Raw genomic sequence first — 20,646 nt, 5'->3', positions numbered from 1 at the left:
CAGACACCTCCGGTAAGTTCTGTGGGACACAAGGAACCGAGAAAGACCTAGTAGTTCTCACAAAAATCAAGATTTTATTTTTTTTTAAATCAAGATTTTAATCAGTAAGTTCAACCATAAGAAATCTCTGATCTTAGATTCTTGTAGGTACAAAAATGACAATTGCACGTGGTTCAGCTTAATGTCCCCAGAGAGCCCCTGTCAGTGTGTTTCATTGGCTCGCCGCCAGCTAACTCTGTAGATCTCATTCCGTTTTGCCAGTGATTCATGAAAAAAATAGTTTTATTTCCATAATTTTTTAAAGATGTATTTATTTATTTATTTATTTATTTATTTATTTATTTATTTATTTATGATAGAGAGAAGGAGAGGCAGAGACACAGGAGGAGGGAGAAGCAGTCTCCATGCTGGGAGCCTGACGTAGGACTTGATCCTGGGACTCCAGGATGGCGCCCTGGGCCAAAGGCAGGCGCCAAACCACTGAGCCACCCAGGGATCCCTATTTCCATAATTAAAAAAAAAAAAAGATTTATCCATTGATTTATTTCAGACAGGGAGTGAGCGCACAAGTAGGAGCGGCAGAGAGAATCCCAAACCGACTGAGCGCTGAGTGCAGAGCCTACTCAGGGCTGCATCTCATGACTCTGGGGTCGTGACCTGAGCCCAACCCCAACTGTGCCACTTGGGCACCCCTATATCCATAATTTTTTGAGAGATTAATATCTTTCTAAAATGAAGGAAAAATTGATGCATATACGAAAGTTTAGTAAAAACTTAACCCTTCCTTGTCATACATGATTTACCTCAGGTAAGAACAGTTTGCTGGAATTTGTGTGGCTGGCTCGGCAAATAATCCTTCTACCACAGGCACTACACGACCACGACTTCCCCGAGCGTCCCTTTATCTGTAGGCTGGGAACCAGGACCCCCTGTTCTCGGGGAGCTTTCCTGTCCTGTCTGCTCTTCCTCCCTCCCCTGGGCTTGCCTTTCCAACCCGGCTCGTCCACCTGCAGGCCCCTGGACTCATCCATCTGCAGCACCTGCAGGCCCTGGGTCTCATCCACCTGCAGGCCCCGGGTCTTGTCCACCTGTAGGCCCCGGGTCTCATCCACCTGCAGGCCCCGGGGCTTGTCCACCTGCAGGCCCTGGGATCTCATGCACCTGTAGGCACCTGGGTCTCATCCACCTGCAGGCCCCGGGTCTCATCCACCTGCAGGCTCCCAGGCTCATCCACCTGGAAACCCAGCCCAGTGGGCTTTCCATGGCACCCCCACAACTGACTCTGCTCATGCGCCGGCTTACGTTCTGGGCAAGGCTTCCAAGTCCCTCCTCACCAGTCACCCGGCTCTGAGCTACCCAGGCAGGAAACATGCTGATGACCAAGGTGGGCCAGGTGTCCCAGCTGGCCATTCTAGATTCATACCTGCTGGTCCGGTGATGGCCGGGATGCACCACGACCCAAAGCGGAGGAGAGGGCTTGCTTCAGTGGAGAGCACTGAGGTCATCGCAAGGCTGGGGCTGACAGGGTGGTCTGGACATTGCTCCACGTCACTGCCTTAGACCTAGATCAGTACCCCCGCCTTCCTAACATTCTTCCTAATTCTTCTCTAACAGGACCTGATTTTTTGCTAACTGGCTTGTTCCTTCAAGAACAGGCACGGTGACAGGTGTCCTTGGCCGGGGCGGCACAAGGCGTGGCTCCAGGAGAGGACTCAGGCCACCAGCCAAACTTTTAAGAATCTCTTTGTTGCCTCAGCTCTGGGACCCTGGGAAAAGAAAAAGAAAAAAAATGCAAATGTCAGGAAAAAAGTGAAAAAATGTTTTCATATTTTCTTTAAAAGTGCCTGTTTGTCGTTGATGTCATTATAGGCCACATTACTCTTGAAGATCGCACACCACATTGGCGGCAGCTTGCACTATCTTCCTCTGGAGCTTTTAAAAAGTTTCTTGAATAAAACTTGCCCTTAGGCTGCTTTAGCTGAAGTCCTACCTCTTCCTGGCGTCAGTTAGATGCGATCCTTTATTATTCACTACAAACTTATTTTATGAGAGTGTAATCTAATCGCATAATGAAAATGGTTTGGCTGGAGTGTTCACACATAACGTCATTATGTTATTCTCCCTTCATTATTGTGCCTTAAAATATTTAATGAGAATACTCGCCCTCACATTTCAAGATTTTCTCAGATGTTTCTGCAACTGCTAGATACACAGTGAAGCCGCTGGATACGTATTTTATCATTTGACATATCTCCTGTTCCTTTATGATGTAGAAGGTCATAAATAACATATCCATTATTTATGTGGGAGGAAGCTGCACGGTCGCGACTCAAAGATGTCACACTGTCTCAGAAATAATATTATTTTCTTAAAAATCCAGAAAAACGAATGGTCACACACCATGCTTCTTTAATCTGATCGTGTATGTATGAGGTTATAATTTGATGACTGTTTTGCTTTTCCCAGAAGTGGAATCAGGTAAAAATCTGGGAATTTAAAAATATGAGGCGGTTTCCAAGTACTTATTTTATTTTCGAATTTCCTCCTTTGCGTTGGCTGCAGGGCTGTGTCGCCTGCTCTGCATACCTTTTAATGTTGGACGTTTAGAGAATTGTGGGTGTTTTTTTTTTCTTTTCTTTTCTATTACTTTTTTTTTTTTAAGTCTTACTCTTCACAAGGAAGCCAGAAGTGTGACAGGAAGGTGTGATTTTTAATTTACACCAGAGCCTCGCAAATAATGGCTTTTCATAGGGCGCTGTGGCAGCTTCGCCTGCAGGAGGAAGCCCGGGCTCCCAGGCCCGGCGTGTGAGCAGAGCCCAGCTTGTGCAATCCCGCCAGCGCTCTTCTCCCTTTAACCCTTGTCTGCGCTCGTGCGGCCTGCGAACACGGACGAGCAGGAGCCGTCCACTTGCTCTCTAGGAAAAGAATCTGGAAGCCAGTTATGTGTTCAGACCGTTGAGGCACGAAAGGCGACCGGGTGCCCCCGGCCGTGCTAAAGGCTGTGCTGGGCCTTCTCGCGGCCTCGAACCCACAACAGTGAGGAGTACAGTGATGCTAATTCTGGGAACCTCCACCGATGAAGCTCAAGGACACAATCTAATAAATATTTGTACCCTTCCTTATGACCCCATTTCTCTGAGTGGCTCTGTGCTGTCCTTGCAAAGTCCGCGTCCGTCCGCTGCTCCAGCAAACCTGCGTCGTGTGGATGAAATGCAGATGTAGAAAGTCATGCTGAATGATGAAAATGCTTTAAGTTTTCGGGCTGCCTCCCCCCACCACTTAAAGTAATTTGAATTGAATTATTTAAAAAACAAAAACAGGGAATGACTTGCTAAAAATTACTGAAATTGGTATACTTTTTAAAGTTTTCTAAGCAGTTGCAGAAGAACAGTGGCTTGGGAAAACTAAGAGCCAAAGAATGTATCTTGCAAACTTTATATACACGTCTCCACCTAACCATTATTTACATATTTAATTCTTTTCCCATTTTGAATCTGCCCAACTAATTTTTTTTTAAATTTTTAATCAACGTGCCCATTTTTCCTGATTGGCTTTCCAATCATAGTGCTGTTCCACACCGTCCTGGCCCCGAATGGGATACGCAAGAGGACTCGTGGAAGGGCGGAAAGGAACATCCAGGCTCTGCTGAGAATCTGCCTCCCAGTCCCTCGTGTCACCAAAGGGAGTCACCGGGGGCGACCAGCCCTCCCTCCTGGCTGGGGCCACGAGGGTTAACCTGCCGGGCTCACTCGCATCTCCTGGGCTCTACTGGCCTCCCTGTCCCCCCGCCCAGCCCTCACCTCCACCGCGGCTGAGCCGCATCTCACACCTGCCTTCCCTTGGCGCAGGGGGCAGGGAGCCAGGCGTGAATGGCACAAGGTCGTCCCGCTGGGCGGCGCGGCTGCTGTCAGCAAAGCCGAGGGGCGCTGGGGGCAAAACAGCAGAAGAAGGTGAGGACATTCGAGAACTGAGACGAGGGAATAGGTTCGAACGGGCCCCATGTTTTACAGGTGTCTGTTTCATTAACAGCCTTTGCACAGGTGTTCGGGGAAGGAGCGATATGGGGACAGCTTAGTACCGAGTCGCGGAGAGTCTGGCAAAGGGAGGAGCAGGATGAGAGCTGATGGGGGTGGGCGATGGGGCGGAGAATAAAAGTAGGAGGACAGGGACAGAGAGAGCTGAAGGATCGTCCCGGCCTTTCATCTCCGGCTGCGTTTGCGGGGCACGGGTATGGAGACGTGGTCGGTTGACGAGGTCTGCAGCTGGCTGCTGGAGGAGAACCTGGGCGAGCTCGTTCGGAGGTTTCAAGGTGAGCTGCGCACACCTGGCCCACCTGTCCGGCCCAGGCGTCCTCCCCGGCGAGCCTAACGCAGGTGACCGAGGATGCGCGGCTGCCCCCCAGCCCCAGGCCGCACTGGACCTCGCATCCCAGGGAGGGAACGGGACCCGGACAGAGCCTGACGGCAGAACCAGGCTAAGGTCCATGCCGTCCGTGCATTTGAGGCCGCCTTTGTCTCTGGGGAACACGCAGCACGGGGCCTGTCGGCTCCAGGTCGCCCGGGAGGTGCTATTTCTTGTAAAAACTGCCTGTTTCAGAGAATCAGGGGGCGGGGGGAGGGGGGGAGGCTCACACGTGAGCTAAACGCCTACATGGTGCCTCCACACTCTGGCACCTCCTGAGGTGCAGATGGGGTTTGGGGGCGATGGGGCGTCAGGCTTCCAGCTTGGGCAGAAACGGGATCGGCTTGTGACTTCAGGGCGCAAGTGTAGACGATCCCTTTGACCCTACAAGTGAGTCCGCCCATTCAGAGTGCTGAGTGTGCGGGGCCTCAGCAGGCAAGCATGAAGAGACGCTTTTTTGTGGGTTTTTTTTTTCCTTTTCCCCAGAGGAAGAAGTGAGTGGGGCCGCTCTTCTAGCGCTTAATGACTGCATGGTTCAGCAACTGGTAAAGAAAATTGGGTACCAGTCTGTTCTGATGGATTTAATTAAAAAACATAAGCAGAAGAGTCAAAGAGTGTGGCCCCCCGGGAGCCCCAGAGACACAGTCCCTGCCGCACGAGCAGGAGCCGCCCCACGGTAAGTCTGCACCCAAGGGCCCCGGCCTTCACGCCCAGCTTCCCCACTAGTGGCGGCAGCAGGACACCGGGACTACAACTCTGGGAAAACTGTGATCACTTTGTGCAGATGGTGTGGACGGTGTTTCTAATATCTGCATGCCAAGCTTTATGAGCCAAGATATATATATATTTTAAATGCGCCAGTTTTTAAATACTGACCTCGAGGGGATCCCTGGGTGGCTCAGCGGTTTAGCGCCTGCCTTTGGCCCTGGGTGCGATCCTGGAGTCCCGGGATCGAGTCCCACATCGGGCTCCCGGCATGGAGCCTGCTTCTCCCTCCTCCTGTGTCTCTGCCTCTCTCTCTCTCTCTCTCTCTCTCTCTATGTCTATCATAAAATAAGTAAAATAAAAAAAATAAATAAATAAATAAATAAATAAATAAATACTGACCTTGATTGTTAGGCAAGTCCTACAAAACAGGAGTTCTTGTATAGAAAGCTCTGGAGCAAGTGGTTCAAGTGAACCTGAGCACACGGGCCAAGGACTCCTGCAGCTTAGGTCTTTCTAGAATCAGGTTTCAAGGGAGGCAAGTTGTACTGCTCTTTTGCTTTTTCCCCAACACTGTTTATTTATTTATGTATTTATTTATTTGCCAAGAATTCCTTATAGTACCTAATTCATATTCTCCTCCGGAGGCTCTCACAGTATAATTTGCTAAAGACTGTTGCCACAATGAGTTTTCTAATTTCTCTGGGGGTATTCTTAGAATACGGAATGCTATGATCACATCCCACAAAAATCATGTAGAAAAATCTGTGGTGCCTTTGAGGTTTAGGGATGGGTTTTGTTGTTGTTGTTGTTGTTTTTCTTTTAATCATTAACTTCTGCAACGAAAAGGAAATGATAGCAGGAATTACGAAATTAAAATGTTCGCTTTACAAGTCTATATCCCAGGACCGTTTCAGGCATCCTGACTTGGTTTTCCCATTTTTGAGACTTTTTACAAAGGTTCTTGGGTCAAATCATTGCTGCAGACCAATGATTCATTCATTTTTAGAGTCTGATGTTTGACGAAATCCATTCTATGTCTTTTGTCTTTCAGATTATAGACCTATAATAACACATATTCCTGTCCTGCTCTTTAATAAGCAATGCAATGTTAGAGAGACTTGGCTTACGTAGTTTCCAGAATGTTTAGATATCTGGAACAAGAAGGGGGACAGTTAGTCTTAAAGGAATGGCCCTTGGTTGGCCCAAAGAGCCCACCATCTCATTTATTTGAAGGATTTCTCCTAAACACTGTTTTGACGTTTCTGTGTAAAACCAAACTCTTCAATGTGTGACTTTTGATGGAGTTCCCATTGCACGCTCTCCCTCCTTTTCAGCCAAGGGCGGGTGTGAACCTCAAACAGTGCTGGAAGTATTTTCCCAGCGTTCTCGGATGAGCTGGACGTCCTAGCTGGAAGCCCCTTCCAGTCGACTGCAATCTTGATATTGCATCAGGCACGGCCTGGAAGGAAACACACAACCTCGTTTCCAGTGCAAATCCATTTACGATGTTCTCCAGTAAATGAGAACCAGCTGGCCTGCCAGGAAATCCGGGCGTCATTCCTGGTTCTACCGCTGCCTCGGATTGATTATGTTAAATGTTGACGTTCCTGTTGCTTCCTCTCTAGTTGCGAAAAGTAATGCAGGACCTAATCTGATGTTGATTCACACTGATGTTGGTTGTGTCATAATCTTCGAGAAAATCTTTCCTCCTTCGGAGGAGTCTGGTGCTAAATATTAAGCTTCGTTAAGCTGGCTAATAAAGCCCTTTTCAAATGTAGCCCAGACTGGAGCATTGGTGGTCCGGGGACTTAGGAGCCGTGGCTTTTCACTTTACCCAGTAAGTAGCGCATTTACTGTCAGGACTGGTTGACTTAATCTGGAACAAAGCCACAGTTGCAGGTGGAGTATTAGTGATACTTGGTTTGAATTCCTTTTGGCTACATTTGCTTATGGTCCAATATATGGTCACATGGGCATCATGATGATGAAAACAGGCATGAGACTATGCTATTTAATTAGACCCTTTCAGGAAGAGTTTCATAAAGACGGAAAACTGGGTGTAGCAGCAAGAACCCTGAAGCGAGGTATCAAGACACTTCATCGCAGACCTCTGCTCTGACGAGAGCTACTCATCGAACCCCGGAGATCTGCTTGGCTTTTTTTTAGCTTCAACCGCAAAATGAAGTAGGTAGACGGACTGATGCTTAGGACTCTCTCTAAAGAGGATGGCATTCTAGGTCGGAGATTGCAGACGGGTTTCAACCTGAGTGCAGATTTCTTTTCATGTGTAATGGTTGCCTAGGATGTGATCTCGGAGAGTGTTTGTAGGCCACCTCTGGACGGAATGTGTGGCATCCTATTCGGACCCGAGCGGATCACAGGAATATGGAATAGGAGCATTTGCCGTTGCTTTTCGGTTGTCGTTCTTGCGGGACCTGATAGAGAAATCACGGGACAGAAAGTCAGCTCCAGCCCTGGCTCTGCCACTGGGTAGCATGTGGCCATGAGCGACTTGCTCTTCCTTCCGGGCCTCAGTTGTACCACTCGTAAAGTAGACCCATGAAGCGGAGTCAGTGGACCGTGGTTCTACGGGTAGTAGGTTCCCAGGATAATAAAGTTCCCCCCAGAATGGCGGGGAGGGGAAAAGGAACCTGACAGAGTTAATCACTTTACTTATTCATTTGTCGTTTGCAGAATAAGGATATCAACCCGCAGAGATATATTCTAGTATCATCATCATTTCAAAGAGGAGAGGATTGCCGCACCATTTATAACGTGACCGGTCAGTGCAAACAGCGCTGTCAACAGGCGTCAGCCGACCTCCGGGCACACATCCGTGAGATGACTCCACAATGACCTTTTTTTTTTTGTTCCAGTTTTCTTAGTTGCACCTTAGTGTAGAGCTCAACGGTGGACACAGGATATGGGGGTACCGTGGGCTGTCTTCTGTCCTCAGAGCTGCCCGCAGATGCAACAGCCAAGGCTCCCGTTGAGCAGCCCCTAACCCAACTCTTCTTTCTTGGTGACAGGGATGGGCAGGCCCCCCGTCCGGCTGGCTGTGGGAGGCAGACGCTGCCTTTATATCCAGCTGCAAACCTGGATCACGGACCAATTGACCGCAAAGTCCTGAAACAGAGGTGGGGTGCCTAGCTTCTAAGCGTTTAAAAGCCAAACGATTATATTTGTCTTTATTTTCTCCGAGATGTCCTGTGGTTAAGTGTATGTCTAAAGTGGAAACCTTTTGTTTTGCTGGAAGGGACTCTGATCAGGTGACGGAGAGATTTGGTACAAAAAGGAAGATTAAAATTTGTGACCGTCGTATTGGAAAAGTGAAGTTTTGAGATGATATTAGGCGTCTTTCAAGTACACGTTAAGGAGAAAGAGGGTTTCTCTGTCGTAAACTGTGTGAGGTGATTGGCAGCAGCCACAAAAATCGGATTTATTCAGTGCATCATCATGTCCCATGGAGTATGCGTGTTGTGGAATCTTGGCTTTTGTTTCAAATTTTGTAGTCATGGTTGTTTTAAATTGATCGTTCCTGATGGAGACACTACTTTGGTAGACATTTCCTTGTATTCCTACTGGATTCATGGGGCATAGGGTTACACTGGGACGAAGGGAAACTGTAAACCTGGAGAACTAGACCCAGAAATATGAAGGTCAGACAAAGTCCTGAGGGCAGTCGTATGTAGGATGTGGCGCGAGAGTTGTGGCAGCCCACACGGTGTTGCCCGGCCTCCCGGCCTGCGTGCATCGGGCAACAGTGACCATGAATATGCTTCTCAGCTGCCCAGCAACACGTGCTTTTCTTAAGATGTCCCATCATCGAGAGGAGGGATGTCCACTCTCATAAGAAAATAGGCCATAGTCAAGCCAGAGTGGGCCCTTTATAGTGTCTTTAAGCTTCAATATCCTCATCTTATAGTCACAGCAGGCCTGCCGGCCCGGGGGGCATAGTCTCTCTGTTTTGTAACGAGGGACACAGATTTACAGGAGCCCAGACATGTGTAGCCAGTTTTCCTGAATAGGCCATATCGTCGCTTCAGGCCGGAGCCACTGCCATCAGGCAGGAGCTCAGGGACCAAGGGCAGCAGCTGCCGGCCACTGGCCAGGGTCCTGCAAGCCCTCAAGGTCAGGAGCAGCTGCGCTTCCCAGCAGGAGACCTCGACTGGGCTCCTCCCCTGGGCTGCCCTCTAGCCTTCGGCCTGCAGCCCCAGCAGCTGAGCCTCCCCCGGGGTCCAGGCCCACCTACCCCCGGGGCCCACCTCCCTCCAGGCCCACCACCCCCGGGCCCACCTCCCCTGGGGCCCACCTCCCCCCACCCCGGCCCCAGGCTCTCCCTCTCCAGCCCCAGGCCCTCCCCGTCCAGCCCCTGGCCCTCCCTCTCCAGCCCCAGGCCCTGCCCCTCCAGCCCCAGGTCCTGCCCCTCCAGCCCCAGGCCCTCCCCTACTTTACATATTAAGGTCACAGGCATCCCAGGAGAGCAGCAGTTGGGCAACACAACCACCTGAGGAAGAAACCCAGAGTTTTTGTTGGAAGTTCCAGTTCTCTCTGCTCCCAGGGAGCCGCTGAGCCTCACCCTCCGCAACAGTCACAAGTCGGGTGGCCCGGGTCCTTACAGGTGGAAGATGGTTATTTTGTAAAGCTACACGGCGGGGACCTGGCCCAGCAGGCCCCGGGGAGCACGGCCGGGAGCACCGGTCACCGCAGGTCGCGGCCCACGAAGCACGTACAACCGGCATTTGGGAGAAATGAATTTCATACCCTCACCCGCTCCCCCAGCCCCACCAGGAAAAAGAAAAGAAAAGAGAAGAAGAAGAAGAAGAAGAAGAAGAAGAAGAAGCCGCCGCCACTGCCGCTGCCCTGGGCACGTGCGCTGCTCTGTGCGCTGCCAGGCTCCCGAAGCCACTGACTCCAAGGGCACGTCCCTAAAGCCGCCCTGAGCCCCCAGTCCCGGGTGGCGGTCACCGCCGCCTCAGCGCTGTACGTGGTCTGGGCCCATCTGCGGCCACCGAGCGGGTGATGTGTCGTGACCTTTGCTTCTGTAGGAATGAGGGACACACACGCAGAGGAGGGGTTCGACGGGGGAGCCCTGTGGGATCATCGGGAGTTTTTGGGACGGTCCTGCCAGTGAGGAGAAACCTTAAAGGTCGAGGCTGGAAGTTTCTGGATGTTTGTGTGTCTTCCAATGCCCAGAGGACCTGAGCAAGGGGAGGACGTGGCATACGGTCGTGTGATTAGCGGGGCCCGAAGGCCCTGGGCCTCTGTCACCGTGGCTGCCGGAGGTGGGAGGATGTCGCAGGAGCCCGTCGGTCCGTCCCACTGCCTGTGCTCCTGCCGCCTCTCTCCATGCCCTCTGGGGTCTGCTTTGCCCGAACCCCCCAAGGCCTGGCCCTCTAAACGGCAGGGGTGGGGACTACAGCTTGAAAACAGAGGAAAAGCTGCCGCCAGGCACGAAGAACATAGAGCCAGCCTTCTGCAGGCTGAGCGGGAGCAGGTGCAGGGACGGTGTGGGAGCAGGTGGGGGAGCAGGTGGGGGGGCAGGTGGGGGGCATGCGTGGACCAGGTGCGGGGGCAGGTGCGGGGGCAGGTGCAGAGCAGGTGCGGGGGCAGGTGCGGGGCCAGGTGCAGGGCCAGGTGCGAGGGCAAGTGCGGGCCACCTGCCAGGCTCCCAGGCCTGTGCTTCCCCGCCCGTGGTGCCCTCTGCTCCCGGCGGACGAGCAGCTCGCCCAAGTCCAGGCAGGGGGGCTCCAGGGTTCTGGCTAAGGCCCCCGAGGATGCTTCTGGTCCTCTTGGACTCGGGGAAAGGTCCAGTTAGCACATCCTTCTCTTTTCTGGGCTAAGATGACAGTAGGTTCTTGGCTTCCTTTCTGTCCTTCTATGTTCCGAGAACATTCCAGCTTTCAGATGCTGCTGCGGCCCGTGCAGCCCAGGTTCGAAGCTGATCCCACCAGGCTGGTCCGGCCACCTCTACTGCCGGTGGAGTCTGTGAGCCTGGGTATGGAGAAGAAGGGGATGAAGAGGAGATCTCAGTGTAAAGTGGTCGGTGGGGCCCACTCTTGTTCTCCAGTCCCTGGAGAGGATAGTATTTGCCACTGTTTTCTCTTCCAATGGGGGCACTACTACCCCTGGGGGTACCGCAGATGTGAAGACCCAGGCCTGCAGCCCCACTGGACATCCTTCACAGAAGAGTGGCCCATCTGGGCCTTGATCTTAATTGAGCACCAGGGAGCCATAGTAGTTCATAAGACTGACAGCCGTCGCAGTTCCTGAAGGCAGCAGGTTATCCGTAGGCAGGTGCGCTTGGAGAAGGGTGCCATTTGGCTCTGAAGTCTGAAAAAGCAGGGATGATGGATGAAATGACCATGGCTCTGAAAGTCAACCAGGATTCAGCTGAGTGTGGTGCAAACTCTGCCCCTGGTTCTGTAGAGAAGCCACATGGGACGCAGCGGAAGCCAGGTGAGACCCAGAAGAGCTTCTGTGGGAGGCTCGGTTGGGGGAAGAGGGGTGTGTTGGATCATTTGCTGACTCTCCAGGGCCTCAGTCTAATCTCAGATACATTCTGTGTTTACAGAGGACTCTATTTCTATCCCAGGTCTGTCCCTCTTGCATTTGAGCCCCACTGGTTTTCGTATCTCAAACATCAGGACCCAGTGACACGGCGCTTCTTTTTGCTGGCACATTGGCTTGGTGCCTTGCTAGTCCATGGTTCCTTTGAGATCGGTGGGCTATTTTTAATATAATGGAACTCTCCTCTTGGAAAGCTATCACTTTTCTGTGGGAAAACAAAAGTGTATGGAACAAAAGACCATCTTTATCTGTCATAGAACATTACATTTAATATTTTATCTCTCTCTCAAATGCTTCTAAGTTGTTGTTGTTTTTTTTTTTTACAACATTTTTGTTGCAAACTGTTCTACTCAACAAATTCTCAGGGCCGTGTGGGGGATTCGGACAAGGAAGACCAGCTGAAAGCCAGAAGGTGGGCGAGAGTCCAGCTGAAGAGAGGGCTTAAGATGAGCCTAGAAGAATGAGGGAAACAGGGCTTTCTGGGCGAGAGAAAGCACCGCGGACACATGGGTAGTGTGTTCTGGAAATCCAGAAGGCTTGATTTTTGGCTGGATCTGAGAATTCACATTGGATAATAGCTGATGATAACACAGCACAAAATTGGACCATCTGAGGAGTGGTCCTCATTATTATGATGATGAATTCAGATTTGGGATATTCAGAAGTTAAACACCGTGAATTTTATTTTCGTTCACAGAATCTAAAAACCCCGTCACCTGCTTTATTTGTGGAGACGAACAAAAGGAGAATGAAAAAATGTCCTCGAATATGAGAGTCACCTACACTGGAAGCAACAGTTTGGGACTCTTAAGATTTTTTAATTTATAAAGAAACACTGAAGCTTTCTGGTCTGGGGGTTCAAGAGTTTACATTCTCCCTAAAGCAAGGCTACCTGCTTTCAGGGGGAAAAAGAACTGCCAACGCTCACCAGCTCTGGATGGGGCTTTATTGCAGGGACTAGTTCCAGGCTTTTCCTTCCAAGCTTACATTTTTACATTCAGATATGTTAATAAATCATAGTTATTTTCCTCTTCTTGGAGAGTTCCAGGAAACCAAAGGGCTGATTATTCAAGGATGGGCCAGGCTCAGACCTTCCCTTAGAAAGAAGCAGTAGTCACTCTATCCTCAGGGAGAGCAGATACTGAAGATGTTATTGGTCAAAGAGAGGAACACAGTCCCCGCTGGCCTTACTACCACGTGCAATGCATAGTATCTGCTTGCTAGGATCGGGAGAATCCCGAATCGCCCACGACACGCAGCATACGGGTTGCACTGTAAGGAAACAGGGAGAGTATCGTGCCTCCAACAGTTGGAGACAGGGTGAAGTTCGCATGATGAATCACAAAAGGCAAAACATCTAGTATGGTCAGGTATTGAAGGCGAAGCCTCACCTTTCCCACACGCTTGGTCTTTAGACCATGGGACTTTTAGATTTGCAGCGGAATTTCCACAGTGGCTTATGACTAATGGCAGCAGGCTTTCGGTCCCTGAGGTATTTCTAATTCTTTTACAGACACAGAATAGTCCCTAGAAATGCTGGTTCTTGGGTATTTGAGCTCCATGTGGCTCATGCATGACGTACAGTTATCAGATCACGTTAGCCCAGGGACAGCTGAGCTCCATTGTAGACGCCACGGTGGCCGTTAAGTCACAGACAGACAAGTCAGTGTCCTTCAGAAGAAACTGCTTCAAAGACAACCATTGAAGTGGATAGATCAAGGGTTCATCAAATTAGGGCAAAATTTGTTATGTGATTAAGACAAATGTAGGAGGCCAGCAATAGCCCACTATCCACGCCATGTGCTTCCTTCCTAGCTCTATTTTGTGTTTATATATCTTGTCTTCTCTCTAGATAGTTTTTTCCTTTTTTTTTTTAAGATTGCATTTATTTATTCATGAGAGACACTGAGAGAGGCAGAGACACAGCCAGAGGGAGAAGCAGGCTCCTGTGGGAACCCCAATGTGGGACTCGATCCTGGGACCCCGGGGTCACGCCCTGAACCGAAGGTAGATGCTCAAGTGCTGAGCCACCCAGACGTCCCTTCTGGAGAGAGTTTTCTTATGGATACTCCACCTGGGCGTCCATTATATTGTCATTACAGGACAATTGTGTCTTAGGAAGAGCTTCTCTATAGGAATCTGGGAGCTGCAAACTACAAAGAGTTGTTACTTCTGAATAGCATTGTCAAAAAAAAAAAAAAATACATAGCATTGTCGACAGCTTTTTGAATGTGTCCAGACCTCAGATAGCCAGCTCGGAGTTGGCATAGTTTACTATGGCCATTCAAGTAGACCAGGAGCCATGGGCCTAGGACTCAACTTGTCTTCCTCTCGGGCATGGTTACTATGTCAAGCATGACTGGTCCAGCATACTGGGTAGCTGGGTTATGTCTTAGGCAAAGAGTAAACACGGAAGCCATTAACCAGCTCCAGCTGGCTGCTCTGCTGATGGACATGGTGATCTCAGTGCTTATGTAAAATGAGATAGACGATCAAGAGGAGAAGGCTTTATGACTATCTAGAGGGACAAATTTAGAATTTTAAAAATGAACAATTACCTTATTATTTTTCACTCTCTTTTCTGCTTATTTTTTGAATAGGATTATTTCTGCCTTCAAGCTCACTGAGTCTTCTTTATATAATTTCAATTCTACATTAATCCTCTCTAGTACATTTTCTTTTATTTCAAAATTTATAATGTCCTATTATTTTAAACATTTTAGCATATTTTCCTTTAAGTCACTGAACATTGTTATACTAGCGGTCTTAAAGTCCTCATGGACATCTGGATCATCTTAGCATCATGCTCTGTTCGTTGTTTTTACTTTTGAGACTGGGTTGCACTTTTCTGGAGTTTTCCTTTGTTTCTTTATGTTACATAACTTTGGATTGTATTTTAGACATTGTGACTTGATTCTGTATATTCAAACAGTGTTGATTGCTGGTTAGTTTGTTTGAAGAAAGCAATGAAATTGGTTGCATTCGAACTGAAAACTGTCTCCAGGATCAGCTCAAAACCAAGTTTAGTTCTCTTATTCTTAGCTGGGCTGTGGACACGGGTGCTTCTGGATCAGCCAAACATTTGGACGGTTTATCCACAGAATTTATAGTTCCCTCATATTAGTTAAGATTGTCCTCTCCCTCCCCAGACAGGAGGTTGCCCAAACTCCGTCCAGTAGTTGGGTAGTCCAGGGAGACAGCAGGTTTTCTATCAGACGCTGAGCAGCACTGCCAGAGGCCTGGCTTCAGGGCAAAAGTCATAAAAACGAGACACATTCCACGTCTTCCTTTTCTTCCAAGTGTAGATTCTCTTTAGAATCTGCCTGCTTTTTTTTTTTTTTTCTGCTTTCTGGCATTTTCAGATAATTTGTGTTTGCTTGTTTGCTTGTTTTTGTACTTTGTCCATGCTAACAGTTATTATTCATGGGATAGTTCGTCCAGTCGGAGCTAATTAGGGCATTCCTGAAGCAGAACTCTGCTGGTCAACTATCAAAGTAGTCCACGTTTGAGTGGTGAATGCCTGGAAAGATGTGGTCATGTGAACAGTGGAGGCAAATACAAGAGATAATATGTAAAGAAGTTTTCACAATGCCCGGATGTGGAGAATGACGACACTGAAGGGTTAAGTCTGAGTTGTTAAGGGAAAGATACAATGAAAGACACTGGGAAATTGGAATGGTATCTTGGTCAGCTCAGCTGCCATAATCAAATGGACTGGGTGGTTTAAGCAGCAGAGTCATGTCTTACATTCTGGGGGATGGAAAGTCCAAGATGAAGGTGCCAGCTAGTTTGGTTTCTGGGGAGAACTTTCTTCCTGGCTTGCAGATGGCCAATACAATGGAGAGAGTGTGCAGTCTGATGCCTCTTCTTACAAAAACACTGATCCTATATATCAGGGGCTCATTTAACCTTAATTATTTTTATAAAGGTCCCATCTTTACTACAGCCTCACTGGGGATTAGGGCTTCAACATACAGAAGGTTGGTGGGGGAGACACAACTCAGTCGATAGCAAATGGAAAACTGGCTTTGAAATGAAAAGATTATAAATTATTTCAGACATGTTGATCATGAAATTAATAATGTACAAATTGCTGGAGAAGTAGGAATACACATGGAAAAGAAATTATTGATGATAGATTTACAATCCTTCCACGTATAGCTCAGAGCTGAGGCCACGGGGGATGGACGAGCTCTATGAGGGAGAAAGCGTAGATCAATACTGAGGCTTAAGAGGGCAAAGACCAAGCCATGTGTAAACTCACACAGAAGATAAAGGACGAGTAAGTCAGCAAATAAAATAAATGGGTTCTGGGAGAGATAGAAAGAGAGGAGGCAAGTAAAATAGTGTGTAGGAAAATGAGAGAGAAAAGGGGGCTGAGCAGAAGTGGTCATTTGTGCTAAGTGTGGTCAGAAATGTCTTGGAAAAGGCTTAAAACGCTGTGGATTTTTAAATCAGGAAATCATTATTAACTTTCGAGGAAGCAGTCTTATAAAGTGACAGGGAAGAGATTAATGTGCAAGAGATTAAGGAAAGGCTAGGATGGGTGTGACACGAGGGACATACGTGGAGCACAGATGGTGAGTTGGATTCCCAGGGTACGAATGCAGTGAGGAGCCACTGAAATGTTAACAATACTGTTGAGACCAAATAGAACTCAGCTGTCCACGCACCCTTCCACCGGTCATTGTGCATTGATTCCATTAAGGCAAAGTTATCTATGCTGGAGATAAAAGAAATAGTCCCTTCTCCTGTGTGACACCTATGTCTCTTGTGCTCACTGCCAAGGCTCCACCGCTGTCTTCTGTGTCTTGAAATCTTTCCTTAGAGAGCTGGGGCTCATCCTCACCTGTTCTTAATGGAGCTATCTTCCTTATGGTAGGTGATGCCCAGCCCCCCCCCCCCCCACTACTGTCTGCAAAATTAAGATAACTTTTCATTCTCCTTGAAGTAGTGAGCTCTGGGTGTTGCATACAACCGATGCATCTCTAAATTCTACCTCTGAAACGGATGCTACAGTATATGTTAATTAAGTCAATTTTAGATAAAAAACAATCTTAAAGATAAGAGAACTAAAAAAGTTAGACAAAATTTCAGATTCAGTGAGCCTTTTCATGAGAACCTCATCTCAGTTTTTAAAAACTAGGGCATATTGCAATAATGACACTGTCATTTATCAGATGTGTCGACTGTATTATAAGGTTTTTTTTTATTACAAATATAAACTCTACATATAAGCTGAGTAGTTCAGTAGACTTTGATTCATTTAAACTCGGATCAATCCTAGCCATTAACTTTGTTTTAAAATCTTTCTGGGTGATTTTATTGGATACCAGGATTGAGATCCCTTGGATCGGTGGTGTGTTGTTTGGTGGATCTTGTCGAAGAGCACTGACACTGAGGTGGGAACAGAAATATTAGTGTCCTCTCAGTTTGGGAATGCTTTCTGCTCCCCGCATTTGCTGTAGGGTGACTTCTGCTGGTATCCTGCTCAACCGTACCTCAGTAAAGACAAGATAAATAATTTTAACCTCACAGTAAAGATTTTTTGATCCAATGCAAATGCCATTTTGTGGATGTGAAATGAGCATGTGAGCAGTTATCTGCTCCCAAACTGGAGCATATTTTTAATTTCTGATGAGTCCCTTTGCTTGTGCTGTATTTGTTTGGACTTGGATTAGTTAGCCTGACTTGCATTCCCCTCACTTCCACTTAACCTTGTTAAAGTGCTGTAATGTAAAGAAAAAAATGGGATGTCCCTTGATTTTGCCTAATGATGCTGTTAAAAGGAAGATGGAATATCTAGGTTTGACAGAGCTTGGATGTGTCTTGCTACGTTTAGGGCATTTGACAAACATAACACCATGCGCTGTAGTCGCTACTCTTACTTTGAGGAGAAGAGACATAGAGAAAAAACACATAGAAGAAGAAGGTGAACATTGTACGAAGCCCTCTCTGATCGCACGGGAATACTAAAGTTACCCCGATGCAGGACTGAAGAAGAGAGAGCGACCTCAAAGGCGTAAAGGTGTCGGGCAGCTAACTTAGCTACTAGAAACTCCTGGGGAAAAGGAGATAAAATGTACTAAAACTGAGTTTAACACCGGTGCAGTTACAGCACCTTTTAAAAACATGGGAAGGCACAAAACACAGCCGACAACATCCGCCTTGGTAAAGGGTAGATCATGGGAGAAAGGAAAGGAAACCTGCAGAAGACTAAGTGGCCTTTGGTAGACGTCGTCGCGCTCACCGTTGGCCGAACGACCGAACAAAATGAGACAGAAACATCCTGGGAGTAGCTCGGGCTGCAGCACAGATTCCGTCGGGGAACTGCCTGCTGCTGCCCTGGATCAAGTATGAAATTACCCACGTGCTTATTTTAGCCAGGACGTTTCCCCGTTTCCCCGCTGACGTGGGGCTGCCAAAGAGGCCTAAAGGAGAGAGCTTATCATGAAAGGGAAGGGGAGGGCTTTCTCCTCTCTTCTTCATCCCCCACGCTTCCTAACGCCTCACGCACTCTGATAATATAGGACCTCAGATTCTAAAGGAAGCCTGGCCTTTCAAAACTCATCAGAATTTTGTTTGGACAACTAAGGATTGGTGTGCCAGAAAACGAACCTACTTAGGCTAATTCCGGAAATCCTTCTGTTCTTTGTCTTCTACTTGGCTTGCCTCTACTACTTCGCTTCCCTTCCAAGGCAAGCCTATTGCCTCTGGTAACTTGTGTGGAAATTTTACAATAGATTCTTCTTTTTACACACTTAACCATCAGTAGCTAGCCTTAAGGTTTTCAAAGTGGTTCTGATACTTAATTCTATAAATAGCTTTAGTGTCGTATCATTTACCTAACGTGTAGTTCATCTATTTCAAATACACAGCTCAGTTCTTTTCAGCAGATTTCACAGCTGCATGACCACTGTCCCGGTCCATTTGGGAATGCTTCCATCCCCTTGAATAACTCCCTTACCCCCCTTTGCGGTCCCCACTCCGATCTCCAGCCCCAGGAAAACACTGATCAGCTTCATCTGCCTTCTGTAGCCATAGTTTTCTGTAACCTTTTGTAGAAACTTCATCTAATGTAAGTATCTGATATGTACTTTTAATTTAGAAACTCAGTTTACCTTATTAACATGGCCAAAGACCAACTAAATTAAGCAGATCTTGTATTTCACTGTAAACAGCAAGAGAGTACATCAATTAAAAGGATTTTCTTAATCAGGTGCTGAGACTTTAATTGTATGCCTCATCTGCTTTGCTCAGTTGCAACTAACTCTTTTAGTTGGATATCTTGTTCCGTTTGAGCTCTGCGTCACATATTCCCTCTTCAACATGTATGGCTCAATCTTCTTTCCAACTTTAGGCCTTACTCCGCAGTCTCTTTTATTAAGACATTTTCTTTCCAGAACTACAAATATTTATGTGTGTACAAAGGGAAAGAAAACAGAGATACCTACTGAGCCCGCAAATATTTGTGGATAGATGAGTAGAGGCAAGATGGATTGATGAATTCCATATTTAGACCTCAGGAAAGTGGTTTATATTATAAGTTCTCGGGATGTAGAGAACTCACAAATTGCATCTATTTGAAATAGAATTTCACTCTCTGTTTTTATTTAACAGAAGGAATGTGAAACATGTTCTAGCAAGGAATAAAGCATTGCAGTGGACTAAGTCTTACGTTTTGCCAGAGTTTCCCTATAATGTCAAATGCATGTTAACAGAACACAAATGTCCCGATCACAGCGTGAGGATAAGGATCATTGAGTTTCTCCAAGCCGACATGACTAAGTATCTGGAAGGCTCACTGTGAGTAATAACGGGCTATCCTTGCTGGTTTGGGAGGGGCTCTGTTTTCAGAGTGGAGTAGAACTCATTGGGAGCCAAAACTCTTCAGATTTTGGATGACGTGTTGGTAATAAGCCCAACGTTGCCCATTGATCAATTACAATTGTCAACATTGTATTTGAAGGTCTTCATTGTTGTACAGAAGGTTATGAAGGAAAGGGAGTACAATCTGGACTCCTAGGCAGGAATGCAGGCTGCTTGAAGTGAAAAATGTCCTCGTTGCACACAACAGGTATCCCAGCACCCAGCAGTACAATGATGTGGTCAACGCGCTGCTGCAGGCCTACCCCTTCCTGGACGAGGACGGCTGTGGCTTTGTAAGTGACCACATGGTGCCATGCCATTCACCTCCACCCATCTTAAAATAATAGCTTTGAGTTGTCCGGTAATTGTATGCCCCATTCCCCTCCCCTCAGTCTCTCTATCCACCCATGTCTATTTCTCTCTCTCTGTCTCGTTGTCTCTAGCTGGTCTCTCTCTGATTTTGTTCCTTTAGCTTTGTCTCATCTGTCAGTCCCTGTTTTTTTTTTCTTATCTTTGGTCTCTCTCTAACCCCACTTCCTCCTTCTTCCCTCTCTCCCTCCATCTCTCTCCTTCTCTGTCTCTGTCTCTGCTCTTTTTTGATGCCTTCTCTGACTCTCTGTGTGTTCCTTTGCGTTTTTAAATATATTTTTAAATATATTTCTTTTTAGAGCAGTTCTAGGTTTACAGCAGGATTGAGAGGAAGGTACAGAGGTTTCACATGAACCCCTGCCCCCCCCCCAGGCATAGCCGCCCCCATTGTGAATGTCCTCTACCAGAGTGGGACACCTGCTACAGTGGGTGAACCTATATGGACATCATTATCACCCAAAGCCCGTAGTCTCCATTAGGATTCACACTTGCAGCTGTACATTCTGAGGTCTTCTATGTCTCTCTGCCACCATCTTTCTGTGTCTCCCTCAAAGTGGTTTGGAAGCTTATGTGTCCTGTTGAGTCTTTAAGGGATGTAATGTGCAGAAAGAAGGATGTGACCACACCTCCCTCACTGCTATCATCACTGGAGCGTTGCTTGCCTTCCTTCCTCCTTTCCTTCCTTCCATTCTCTTTCTGTATTTTCAAGAAATGTTTATTATGTGTGGA

The 20,646-nt window shown here is 47.6% G+C and overlaps 1 protein-coding gene across 1 annotated transcript in view; it reads left to right on the top strand.

The window, feature by feature from the left end:
- Positions 1–4,221: 4,221 nt before the first annotated feature.
- The window catches only part of SAMD3 (sterile alpha motif domain containing 3), a 37,655-nt gene continuing 21,230 nt past the window's right edge, over positions 4,222–20,646 (top strand). Inside the window, 5 exon segments of the mRNA XM_077902824.1 lie at positions 4,222–4,309; positions 4,888–5,077; positions 8,139–8,246; positions 19,300–19,485; positions 19,757–19,841. Of these exon segments, the coding sequence (XP_077758950.1) occupies positions 4,231–4,309; positions 4,888–5,077; positions 8,139–8,246; positions 19,300–19,485; positions 19,757–19,841 (648 nt within the window). The 5' untranslated portion in view covers positions 4,222–4,230.

The sequence above is a fragment of the Canis aureus genome, chromosome 1, assembly GCF_053574225.1.
Source record: "Canis aureus isolate CA01 chromosome 1, VMU_Caureus_v.1.0, whole genome shotgun sequence".
Lineage (NCBI taxonomy): Eukaryota > Metazoa > Chordata > Mammalia > Carnivora > Canidae > Canis > Canis aureus.
This window is presented reverse-complemented; position numbering and strand designations above follow the sequence as displayed.